The following is a 13,789-nucleotide window of genomic DNA, read 5'->3' on the forward strand; positions in this document are numbered from 1 at the left end:
CAGGGTGCCCAGAGAAGCTGTGGCTGCCCCATGCCTGGCAGTGTTCAAGGCCAGGCTGGACACAGGGGCTTGGAGCAACAGGAAGGTGTCCCTGCCCGTGGCAGCGGGTTTGAACTAGATGAGCTTTAGGGTCCCTTCCAACCCAAACCAGTCTGTGATGCTAAATAAAGTATACTCTAAACTTTCTTAATTACATTTGTGAGCTACAGTTTTTGTGAAGCAATGAAAGTGCAGAAGATATCTTCAAAAGTAAATAATTGCTACACATTCAGTTCTTTCTAGTTGTGTTGACTTTCAATGTAAGAATAAACGTTGCTTTCAGTGGAGTCCCACAGGTATGATTATTACAGGATTTACTACCTCATATGAATCATTGAAACAACACTTGAGAAGGAAGCCTGAAATTAATATCGTAGTATAAATACAACCACTGGGTATTCAGTCACAGTTGAGGATTTTGAGAAGTTGTGTGTTTTGTTGTTTGGGGGGTTGGGGTTTTTTTTGTTTGCTTGTTCAGGCTTTGTGTATGTGTGTATTTTTGGAGGTGGTTTTTTTTTGGGGGGGAGGGTGTGATTAGTTTGTTGGTTTTTTTAACCTCAAGAAATGTAAACAAGCAACTGACATATGATCAGAAAAATCAGACTCTTTACAATTAGAATCTGAAGCTGCACAGCTCAGGAATCAAATTATTATTTTTCATAATCATAGGGCAGATTCATCAATTGAATTTTGTCTTGACTTTCAGCAGGGATTTGATTGAAATCTACACTTAAGAATCACTTGATCTGAAATCTCATTTGTGGGTAGTAAGAAAGTCATTCATAATCCAACAACTTTTTAGAGGTGAAGTTTCAGAATTACAAATGCAAGTTATGGAAAAGGAGTCACCAGTTAAAGTGAGGAAAACCCCACAAAATCCAAGAGAAGAGTTTGTATTTGTCAACACTCCAGGTTGGATACTGATATTAATCAGAAAATTCTTTGGACAGGCTGGGTTACAGACTCAGAACATCTCTCCCCCAACTCCCAAATCCTGGCATAAAAGGAAAGATACCTTTGAACAGATTTGTCCTTCAATTAAAGTATATTATTTGCTGAAGTAAAGATATATACTCAAGATCAGAGGCACCTGAAACACAAGGACTGGTTCACTAGTTAAATACATTGTATGCTATAAGGTTCCAGAAGCATTAGGAGAAGTTTATGAATTCTTTATTTTTACCCTACCACAGGATACGACCTCATACTGACAAAATACAGCAAGTCACTCATTTCCATTTCTGCTGATGTGTGTTGTTAGCTATTCATTAGCATATCATTTAATTACACTGAGATCTGCTGACATGACTGGGAGTTCTCCGTTGTTTCTGAGTACCAGCTATTCCCTATGTTGGAGACGACTTTCAGTAACAATTGTTCGTTTTTATTCTTGAAACTTGCCACTTCAGCTATTTGGTGGAAGCAAGCACGAAGGGAGATTACTGTTTGTTTTTTGAAGTACACAGCACACTTACTTGCAAGATTAAGTAGCTGATTACCCAATAAATTTTAATATATTTTACTCTGCAAGTCACTGTATTCTGGTACCTGACAGTAATGACTTCTTATATTTCCCTTATTTGGCAGATGATTCAGAACGCTAATGATGGCAATGTAATATATATCTGGTATTTTCTCAGATACAACATGAAAAAACATCCTGAATATTAACAAAAAAGCTTACCTGACCGTCCATCCCGTTGAAAATCCACATGGTACCATTCACCATCATTCACCTTCTTCTGCAAGGCTTTTATTTTTATAGTACCTGATCCCATGTCTAACAGCAGGTAGAGGTGGCCATCAAGCATTTCAATGGCAAAAAAGTCGACCTTCACCATCTGTGGGTGTTTGGCATCTTTTTGGTGCCTGGGTTTTCCATGACTGAATAGGATCAGGCCATTTGGCTCTGTTGTACGGAAGTCAAATGATATTGAGCCTGTTTTCTTGGCATTCCACTTTGGCAAAGAGATGAAAGACTCTGGTGTTTCAAATGTGATTGGATCCAAGGTTGCAACATTCTCACATTTAAATGCTACAACCCCGTGAATCTTCATTTTAGGATCTCCTTGCTTGGCAAGTCGAGATAACTCCAACCTGACATCATTATTTTTATATACAACCTGCAAGCAAAGCAGAGAAGTTACTGAGATGAACTTGACTATTTTAACCAAACAGATATAACCCTGAATCAATATATTATTTAAAGGATAATCATGATGGTATATGAATATGATTATTAACATCCACACAAAATTAAATAACTATTTCCACTGACTAATGATTTAATAATAGTTTTCATTAAACCAAAGTTGCTCTAAAAATATCCCTAGAGTTAATTCAAACAATCTGAAAGAATCTGCACATTATTTATACACAAATTAGTTTGCATGGCCTTGAATGCTTAAAAGCCCACTTCGCACAGCCATTCTGCTATGTTAGAGAAGCATTAGATGATTTCTCCCTCTAAACCCTTTGTCATTGTCTTAACTCTTCTGCCCATTTACAGAAAATGTCCCAAGGTCAGATACTTTATGATTTAACATCTTTTCAGTTTGTCCTTGGGGCTGACAAATAGTAGCATCCATGGCATTCATGAAGCTATAAAACAGGGAAACTAGTATCATACCAATCAAACCAGACAAAAAACAGGACCATCTTTGAGCAGTTCAACTGGACAAAAAATGACCCACTTACATATTTTCCCTGACTGAAGACTTTTCTGATCGAAATGAAAGATAATATTGGTTTTAAATCCAATTTACCTCCACAGCAAATATTGCTGCTTCAAATCACATATTTACTCTGCCCAGAGAAGTCTGTCATGACACAAACATTTCCCAGGGGTCTAGTCTTTATTGGGATAGTCTAAGATTGTTGCTATTTATGCTGTCCAGGATACAAGGACTGCTTAAATGAAGCTCCCCAGTAGCTGAGGTGTGCACAAGTGTTTTGTCAATATTTTCTATTATTCAATAAATTATATACTTAAGCTAAAATACCACTGAAGGGCTGAATATGAATGCATGGTGACAAGCTAAATACTTCTCTGTTTCTAAGGTTAACCCTACGTTAGAAAGCAATTTGGAGCAAAAGCAACAGCTCAGCAAATCGAAGCAGATTGTGTTGAGGTTTCTTCATCTACAGATGCAGATATAGATCATGTCTGGCCATTGATCCAGTGTTCCAACTATACAGTGTAGTCTGAAGCTGTTCAGGGGAAAAACCTCTGGTTTTGACCTTGTAACCCTATTACAGGTTGGAAAGTGCTTAACGAATACTTTGGGTACAGCTTCTGGATTCAGTTCCTCTGAAGCTTAGTTTGAAGACAAATGAAACCCACTCCAGCACACATTAAGTAAAAAAGATGGGAGATACACTGCAGAACTGTGCCACTGTTAGATATTAAAACACCAGCAGACACAATCTAAGATGGCATACCCCAAAAGTGATAGCTGCTATTAAAAAACCATGTTTCACGATAACAGAACACTAACGAGATGATAGACAGATCAAGAATTTTTTACTGTAGGAATTGTGTTCTTTCAAATTATGTCATTATCCACCCAGCAAATTGCATCATAAGTCATGGCAGATTTATTCTAATGTATTAAAAAAGCCCCTTTCTCCATTATATTTCAGAGTTCAGCACAAATACTGCCGTTCCCACTGGAGCTGGGTCTCCAAAGAGGACAAAAATCCTGGCTTTGGATTCTTGACAGCAGAAGTAATACGCTGCCACAGAGAGGCAGATAACATGTGTTGCCTTCTTTGAGTGAAGACACCAGAAGTGACTAGAATTGGACTAACTGTAATCTTGAAGAATAAGGTACCAAATTTGTATTTACCAAATAGTTCTGGAACACCTCAGAGACTGCAGATTACACAAAGGAATTTAGAATAGAGTACTGTAGAATAAGCACGTGCAAGTGATCTCTCATTGGGGTGACTGTGTCTTCAGAGTGAGGAAAGCCAAAGGGCAGAAGAATGCAGCAAGAAGCCAGTCGCCTGGCAGGCATTATTACTTAGAGATAGCTGGTCTCATGGAACACTGGCCACCTACTACAGCAAGAGGGATTTTGGAGAGCTTCCATCTCATTTGAAGGAGTTACAGGGGACAACCTTTCTACAATAGAGTGAAAAGTGTTAAACAGAGACTGGAGGATATGATTTTAAAAAAAGGAACAAATGAGCTCTCATTAGAATTAAATCATCCTGTTGACAATGAAAGTAATTAAGGCAACAAAGAACACGAGGATAAAATACTCTTCAATTGCTTACTGAACAAAGGTAACTACCAGCACAAGTAAATGTACAAAGAGAATCTCTTGTTTATGGAAGAATTCAAATTGTCTGATATTAATGAAGCTGGTTGACCGAATAATAAAATTAGTAGTTAATAGCTATGTTAGAAAACCTGAGCAGACAAAAGGAGCTTTCCTTGACTTCTAGCACAGCTCCATAGGCTTTGAAATCATTTATCAACTCGGAAACAATATAGTTCATGGACCTGATGGACAGGGATATTGACGACAGTTTTCTTAACTCATCAACAGCTCTCTGAGTAGCTTAATATACAATATATGAGGGGAAAAAACTGTTCTTTAATATTAACACACTACATTCTCCCTCCAATAGAGATGTGGATCCACAATTAGTTAAGAGAATGTAACTGAGTCATATTCAAACCTTACCCTTCACAACCTACCAGTCAGTATCCCTATACCGCTATGTGCTTTCCTAGCATCTATTGGGCTGCCCCTGGTAGTAACTTATGTACTCTCGCACTCCCCTCTCATACCTGAGCAAGAACAATATTTTCCTGCACATGAAATTGCCAGCCCTAAAGGTATAATACTGTGCTATTAAGAGCACCTTGAATTTGTCTTCTATTTACTGTATTCTTTCCTCTTAAAATTAAGTAAGGTTCAAGAATAAATCTGTTTTCCAGCAGAGAAAGTGAAGACCTACGTATCTTTTTCCAATCAAGATAGGAGCTCCCTTTGCTACCATCTAGGCTAACCACATGCGGGGCAACTTTTAATATCACAGTGCTGAGTCTTAACAAGTAAGTCCAGCTAAGAGACAGCAAATATTAACTTAAGCTCAGCACTCTTCAACATGGCCTGTGGGCAGATCTGAGCACAAGCAAAATTAATTCATGTTTCCCAAAGATACATAACGTATATAATTTATTGCCCTACTATGCAATGAATTCTAGGAATGTATTGAGAATTCACTACAGACCTACAGTCATCCTGGCAGCTGCCTTCAACAACAAAATAAGCAGCTGATCAGCCAATGAAACTATATTAATAAATCAGCAGTGTATGGATGTATGAATGATGCTGAGAAAAGGTGAACCAGAAGACAAGGAACTCCCTGTTGATATTAGATGGTCATTATTAAGTTCAAACATAAAATTAAAAAGTTGACATGAAAACATTAACATCAACAAAACCCTACCATTTCTTTCTACTGATCTTACCCCCTGGAATTTAAAGCCATGGAAGATGTGAAAGAATCCAGATTTCAACACCACTTTCAAAGTGCAGCCCTTTCCACATTAAAGATTTCTTTACGATGAGTGAAGAAACGGCATTACTCAAATATTTCAGAATACCAAGTAACTCTGCTAGCAATAGCCTTTCAATCACTGTGATTAAAAGCCTTTAAGTCACTGTGAAGCATTTCTTTCAAATTACTTTACATTCTTAAAACCAAACACGATTCTTAAGGACCTAATGTTCAGCATCTAAGTTTCCTTGAGAATTAAAGAGAAACTAGGAGTTCAGAGCACCTACATTATAATCTTGCTCTGAAGAATTCATCTATTTACTTAATAGGGGTGTGAGTTAAAAATAGTTTTCTAAATGCAATTTCAATCAATTCCATCTCCAAACATGTTAAAAGAAAAAAGAATCATACAAATCTTTACATTACCATAAGGGAGTATTTTCGTATTTTCATGAAAGCTGGATCACCTAGTGCAAACAATGGCAATTAATTCATTAAAATGGAGACTAGTATCATCCAAAATGGCTCAGGGTAAGTGCTGCTGACCTACAATTTTATGCTGCACGGTGAAGTCAGAGGGAGATAACTTACTGATGTCAGCAACCATAGCAATGGGACTTAGAGTAAGTGAAGCCTGAGGCAATTTTATCCGCTTGCTTTAACAGCCACTAGAAGTTCCATGCTCATTGAGAACTACCTGGTGCATACAACATCACATTCCCCCGGAATCCAAATGCAAAAGTGACCATTGAGAGTTACCATGTTGGGGTTTTTTTATGGCATTTGCTGGATGGTTTTGAACTAATCCGTGAATGTCAGTTTCTCATTTTGCTAACATGCCTCAATTCATTTCCAAGCTCCAAAAATTAATATATCAAGGAAAACAAACTGCAGACTACTGACAAAACTCAGGGAGCTCCAGTTCAAATATTTGCAATGGGGTTTATTTCTGAACACAATGTAAATGAAAGCACACAATATGAATGACAACAGCTATTCAATCCTCTACATTACTCAACTTCACAAGCCAGCTTTGTTTTGTGAACACAGAGAAGAGAGAAAATATGTATAATGAAAGCTCCAAGGAAACTGTAGTCATCCTCAAATAATATAGTTTTAATTTTCCAGGGGTGCGGACGGTAGTATGGGGCATGGGGTATGGCAGTGCAGGGTATTTAGAATGGGGCTCATTTTGAGCACCAAACCAAAAGATGAGTGTCTATAGAATCCTCTGAGTGGGAGGTGGGCTCAAGACAACAGGTCAGAATTCCACGATGTTAGATACATCAACACATGGAGAAAATGACAGCATCTGTATTTTGCTGCAATTATTGTAAATCAATTAATATGGTTTGGGAAACTGTCCTGCAAGCCTCAACTCCAAAAAAGTTGCTTAATAGAGCTGGAAAGGCATGTCTAATCAACTGCAGTGCCACAAACCCCATGGAATATATATATCTGGGATTTTTATATTCTTCTGCTTCTTCTTACTGTCAACTCTGAGCATCTGAAACTGTTGAGTGGAAACAGACCACATGACTCTCCATGCAAATTAGACTTGGCTCTTCCATGGGAGAGGGACTTTTTACCAGGGCCTGTAAGGCAAGGACATGGGGGAATGGCTTTAACCTGACAGAGGGGAGATTGAGATGAGATATTAGGAAGAAATTCTTCCCTGTGAGGGTGCTGAGGCGCTGGCACAGGGTGCCCAGAGAAGCTGTGGCTGCCCCATCCCCGGCAGTGTTCAAGGCCAGGTTGGACACAGGGGCTTGGAGCAACCTGCTCTAGTGGAAGGTGTCCCTGCCTATGGTAGGGGGTTGGAACTGGATGAGCTGTAAGGTCCGTTCTAACCCAAACCAGTCTGTGATTATATGGTGACAGATAACCGACAAGGAAAGGCTATTGATTATCCAAGTCCAAAGGAGCACCAAACACCATTTACGTTACCCAATACAGAAAAAAAAGATATTTAACAACAGAAACATAAAACAGCTATATTAGGCCTGGACCCTGTCAGGGCAGCGGGTTTGGGAAAATATGAAATAGACTTTTTCAAGGCTAACATCATTCATACAGCATAACACGATCATAGTCTTTGTTCTATTGTTTATAGCTTTAGATATCACAAGTATATTTTAGAATCTGACATACTCCCCACAGAAAACTATGTCCTACAAGGTAGGAATAAAAGAATCATTAAAATACTTTGTGCCATTAGAAGCCAGGACTAGGAATCCAGGAACCTGCGTTTCACCTGCATCTGAAGGCCTCACAGAGAGCATCGCCTTGCTTCTTTGTAAAACAGATACACCATTTCCTCACAGGATAGGAACATGCATGAAGGTGGAAGTTTGCATTACTAACATCGGGTCTAGTGGAGCTTCACTGAAAGTCACTGATACTTACACACACATTTCCCATAGGGTGTCATGACCGACACCCCCCCTCCCCCATCCATTTCCGTTTTCTTTTTAAGGAAGATGGAAGCCACTATGACAGAAAGAGCATGATATTCTGATTTCAGTATGCCACTGCAGAGTACAGAGCACACCAGCCATTTAAACAGAGAAATAAAATGTACCTAATCTGGTCAAAAGCTACACTCAATTAAAAGCTGGGCTTGAACAATCCATGTCTCAAGGTAAACATGCTGTGGTGATACACCCACTAGTGCTTTCATGCCACACCGAATGGCTAACTAGGGACAATAAATTTGTGCTGTTTATTGTGTCTGTAACTAAGCAACATGAACTGGACTCGTATTTCTTAATATTAGAGGATATCTTGCACATCAGGCATTTTGAAAACTGTTCACAGAAAACAGACATACTTAAGGCACACAAATAAATGTCCTATTTCAATTGCTTATTGTCATATCCCTACAAGTGCCAGGCAGACAAATGGATACCAAAAAAAGGATGAACAGTTATCATAATTATATGAAATCCCACTATGAATTCAGTAATAGCCTGCAGTAAACCTTTAGATGTACTATCTCAGAACCATCACTATCCTACCCCCAAGGAATAGAGCAGAAAGCAAAAAAGACCCAAAAAACAGAACAACAAATAGCTCAGAATTTGGTACAGGAATGATACCTTAATTACTCTAAGGCAATAATACAGTCAGAAATGAATCCAGTGCTAACAGGTTCAAAGTAATAGGTATATTGTGAATGTTACAGGGCACCGTTTTGAGAAACCTTTGTTTTTCTTTAGATTCACTGTGCAGTACTGGTAAAGTCACCTCAGTTTCATGCATCAGTCACTTATTTGCAGAATTAATACCATTGTGATAGCTGAGCTTCAAGCAAACTGGTCTCTTTTGCTGAATTCTGAATGCTGATCTTAGAACTGTTTGTTTCTTTTCTCTCCCACTTTGCCTGCCTGAATAGAGACATCTAAAGAGGATGCCAGGGAACGCTTTTTTATGTTCTAAATTACTAGCATATCATTCAACATGTTATATTAGCAGAAGTTAGGGGGAAAAAAAAAACAACCTTGATAATGGGATTGTTATGTTTTTCACCCTGCTGTGGCCACAAGTCTTTTGAAGATCTTTTTTCCCCTCTTCAATCGACTATTTTGTTATTCCTTGTATGCCCTGCTGTCAGCTGCCAGACTGCTAAACGTTTCTCACTGTGGTTGCTATGCTTTCCATTTTTAAGAAACTGGTTCAAGGGGTGTTGTTGGGGTGGGTTTTTTTTATAACTTCCCATGGCAAAGACTCATAGAAATTTCTTGGCAACATCTAAATTGCAGAATTTAGGAACGAGTTGGTTCCACAGAAGCTCAGTCAGCTCCCAAGTAGGAATAAAGCCTTTCCAAAGACATAAGGCATGAAACAAAACCAAGAGAAACAAGAATCACAAAAAGGAAAACAACATGTATTATCTGAGACAAAAGCAGCTTTGCATTAACACATTATAGGAATAAATCATATGCTGCCTTCAATGACTGTTTGGTGGGGGGGGGGGAAAAGGGCTACAAGAAACTCAATTGTTGTGCTGCATTTCAGCCTTTTCCTCCCCTTTCTTTCACAGTGCAGCAGCTACCAAAGACTAATTCTGCAGAAGTCAGAAACGTGCTATTTTTCCTCTTTCCCCATTAAGCATTCCTGCCTAAACTCAAGCACAAGAACTCTTTAGGGACCACAAGAAAGAGGTGCTGTAAGGCAGAACACAGCAATTACCATTGTAGGGTTCAAGCCTTATTTCTTTAGAATAACATTCATAATATGCTAAACATTTCCAATCCACTTAAAGCTTTAAATTCAAGGCCAGAAAATACCGAAGAAACTTATGGGAAAAGACAAAAATAATATAAATGTAAAAAATGAATGTTCTAAAGAACATCTCAAGTGCACCTGAAAACACCAAGTTATTAGGGTAGGAGTTATACAGTGGAAAAAAGGAAGTAGTCACAAAAGAGAAAAAGAACAAACAGCAAATTAAAGAGAAAAGCTAAAATAGACCCAGCACAGAATCTAAGTTTGGGAGGTCAGTGATCTGAAGACAAACGAACAAAAACTTGCTTAAAAAAAATAGTCAATTACCAATATACATACTCCTGAATGTCTGCAAATATTTGAACAAGTTATTTTCCATATTAAACGCATTTGAAAACATCTATGAAAACAAGTTTGGCTCCAATTAAATACAGAATATCAATTCTGCATATCCTTTGGTAAATGAGGGAGGTTTATTCCACCCCTCACTAGCTTTCCTTCCTTCCTTCAGCCTCTCACATCAGTTCATTAGTAAGCTGCCAACTTAGGGCTTCTTAACCTTAATACTCCTACAGAATAATAAATACCCAACTGGCTTTTTCTTCCCCTTTTCTCTCACCTGCGTAGGTTGTTCTTGCATCTAGCTGAATAGCCAGCCTTTGGCTGTGGGTGTTCCTGGCTGCTTTCTGTTTTGGACTCATCTGCTCTGTTTCCTGGTTTGAAAGAACCTTCTGTTCCACTGAGGGGAAAATAGACCTCTAATCCTAGGCTGAAATGCAATGCCTATTGTGTGAGCTATGGCCAGCCTCCATATAGAAAGCATCCTTTCTTCCTTTTGAGCTCTGCTAAATGACTGTCTGCTCAGGCAAGTTGGCTACTTGTTGACAAGCTACAGAAACTTTCCTTCTTCCGTACTAGAAGCCAGCACAGTACCTAGCTAGGTTAGCAGCTCTCCAATTTTGGTTTGTAATACTGATATACTGGGTGTTTATGCAGTTGTCGGCTAAATTCTGCCCCACCATGATTACAGACTGGTTTGGATTGGAAGAGACCTTAAAGCTCATCCAGTTCCAACCCCTGCCACAGTCAGGGACACTTTCCACTAGAGCAGGTTGCTCCAAGTCCCTGTGTCCAACCTGGCCTTGAACACTGCCAGGGATGGGGCAGCCACAGCTTCTCTGGGCACCCTGTGCCAGCACCTCAGCATCTTCACAGGGAAGAACTTCTTAATGTCTCATCTCAATCTCCCCTCTGTCAGGTTAAAGCCATTCCCCCTTGTCCTGTCCCTACAGGTCCTTGTCAAAAGCCCTTCTCCAGATTCCTTGTCAGCCCCTTTAGGCACTGGAAGCTGCTCTAAGGTCTCCCCAGAGCGTTCTCTTCTCCAGGTTGTAAAAGCCCAACTCTCTCAGCCTGTCTCCATTGTTAATGATGGGTAAAACGTAAAAAAACTTAAAAATTTAAAAAAAAAAAAAAAATCTAATTCCCACCACCTAACTACACTGCCTTTAGTGGTGGAGTGACTGACACATTCCTGGAAGACATCCAGGAAAATTCTTCTCTGCCTTCACCTGCAGTTTCCTGTGATTCCTTATAATCCTTTTAACATATTATTTTTGCTTTCCACTACTGTAACTTCAATAACTCTTCACATGAGCATTTTAAAACAACCTTTCCTTTCTCAGATACCCATGGCAACTGGAAGCTAAGTTTTCTATAGTACTTTTGCAGGCAGAGTTATTACTGTAACATCAAGACAAGGTACATGGCATCAAGCTGCAACATGTTTTCCAGAGGAAGCTTTTCCTTCACCATTTCTCAACGACAGAGGTACACTGCAAGGCTGCTAGTCTGTGTGTTCCTGTGTACTCCATCCTGTGTTTATATTCCTTTTCTAAACAACCTGTATTTCCTGAAATGATAGATAAAACACAATCCCTGAACAGAGAAGAGAAAAAGCAGGCCTTTGCCATCTCATATGCTCACCTGTGAAGTACACAGCATGTACGGCCAAAAGCAATTCATAAATTTTCAAGAAAATATTTAATGTAATTCATGGGGTATTTCTAAAGCATCTCTTGTGTTCAAGGCCTCTTTAACCACAGCCTATGGGCCATGCTTATGTTAATACATTTTACTGAATTTGCAGCTGCCGTCCAAAATAAACTTGCTGAACCAATCCAAATAATTATCATTATAATGACAAGGAACAGGGATGTATCATTTGATTTCCAAGATGTGGCATCTCACTGCAGTGAGAGAACACAGCAGAGCATACTTAAGTATGGTGTTTAAAGAGTCTGATGCTGCAGGATGACCTCCAAGCCCGAGACTTTGATGTTAGCTTAGTGCTAAAGGAATGTCAGACAATAAAATCCCCTTTTGGTTCTGTACTAAGAGGTCCTCAGCCTCAAGGAAAATCAATTCTTTTGACAGATAATCAGTAAAAACATATAATACTACAACAAACTTTGTCTAATAACATTCAGGAAGAGTAGCTTGCCATAGAAAATGGACTACTAACAAGTACCTTTACACAGGCTATTACTGATTATTGTAATCTAATAGACATGGAAACTTTCAGAAGTGTACTGTTCTGCAAAAAGAGGTTTCCCAAAATACTTCTGCTTACATAAAAGCGTCTGCCACAATCAACACACTGAGAGTGTTTACTTGGAAAACAGTTCTGAAGAGCACTAATTCTTAGTAAAGGGTATACAGAGCAGTTAAGCACTTCTCACCTACTCATGTCACTGCATGCATCAATTGAATATCTCAGTGATGTTCTGACTTTTGGTTTCACGTTTAATTATTTTTTTTTCTATTTCAAATAAACACTTCAAAGATAGATTTTATAACAAGCATATTTTGAAATGTTCTGAAATCACTTCAGAAAATGGGGGGGGAGGGGGGAACAGGCTCTACCTTGGGCAAAAATGTCAGACAAAAAGGATATCATGACTATTTTCACTGAAATATTTTATTGGGACGTCATACAGGACATGCTGAATTATGCACAAATAATCACAAAGAGTATACATGACATCTAAAGAAAGAATTTAGACAACCACATTTATACTACTATTCCTCTTGTTCACCTCAGTGTGACTACATTAAAAGAAAACCCAAACAATACAAGACTGTACAAAGTGCTGCAGCCTGTATTATCTTTTGACAAAGATTGCCAAAATTATTTTCAAGATTCTCCTTTCTGCAGTGAGGCCTTAGTCCCAGTGACACCACTATTTACCGCTTGAAGACTACAAGAAAACCTATTACAGAAGCATAGGATGGTTTGGGCTGGAAGGGATCTTAAAGCTCATCCAGTTCCAACCCCCTGCCACAGGCAGGGACCACTTGCACTAGAGCAGGTGCCTCCAAGTCCCTGTGTCCAACCTGGCCTTGAACACTGCCAGGGATGGGGCAGCCACAGCTTCTCTGGGCAACCTGTGCCAGCGCCTCAGCACCCTCACAGGGAAGAGCTTCTTCCTAATGTCTCACCTAAATGTCCCCTCTGTCAGGTTAAAGCCATTCCCCCTTGTCTGGTCCCTACAGGCCCTTGTCAAAAGCCCCTCTCCAGATTCCTTGTCAGTCCCTTTAGGCACTGGAAGCTGCTCTAAGGTCTCCCCAGAGCCTCTACTTCTCCAGGCTGAACAAGCTTTATATTTACTTCCTTCCTGTGAAGGGTTCTGTATTACCAGGTGGACATCCATCACTCGTAAATGACAGACATGACAGCTTCACCGAATGTGAACACTCCCCTCAGGCATCTTCTGAAATCTTCAGCTTAGAAATTAAAGGAGAATATTCAAAGCATGGGCTCTATTTTTTTGTTTTCAGAACCTTTCAGGGCTGTTACCCATATGTACAAGTGACAGACTGAGTTTTCAAGCCCAAAAACTGCAGCTAGCTTTCAGAGTACACATGGATATTCAGTATGCACAAACATCCTTACAAGACCCTTGACCCAACATTCAAGGATTGCTTCAAAAATAAGGCCCTCTGACTA

At 39.3% G+C, this 13,789-nt stretch overlaps 1 protein-coding gene across 1 annotated transcript in view; it reads right to left on the reverse strand.

The window, feature by feature from the left end:
* Positions 1-13,789, reverse strand: part of LOC104407433 (neurexin-1) — a gene marked incomplete at its 3' end in the record, with an annotated part of 111,760 nt that overhangs the window by 69,435 nt on the left and 28,536 nt on the right. Inside the window, exon 4 of the mRNA XM_010016715.1 lies at positions 1,724-2,162. Within this exon, the coding sequence (XP_010015017.1) occupies positions 1,724-2,162 (439 nt within the window). The remainder of the gene's footprint in view (positions 1-1,723; positions 2,163-13,789) is intronic.

Source organism: Nestor notabilis, unplaced genomic scaffold (assembly GCF_000696875.1).
Source record: "Nestor notabilis isolate BGI_N333 unplaced genomic scaffold, ASM69687v1 scaffold486, whole genome shotgun sequence".
Lineage (NCBI taxonomy): Eukaryota > Metazoa > Chordata > Aves > Psittaciformes > Psittacidae > Nestor > Nestor notabilis.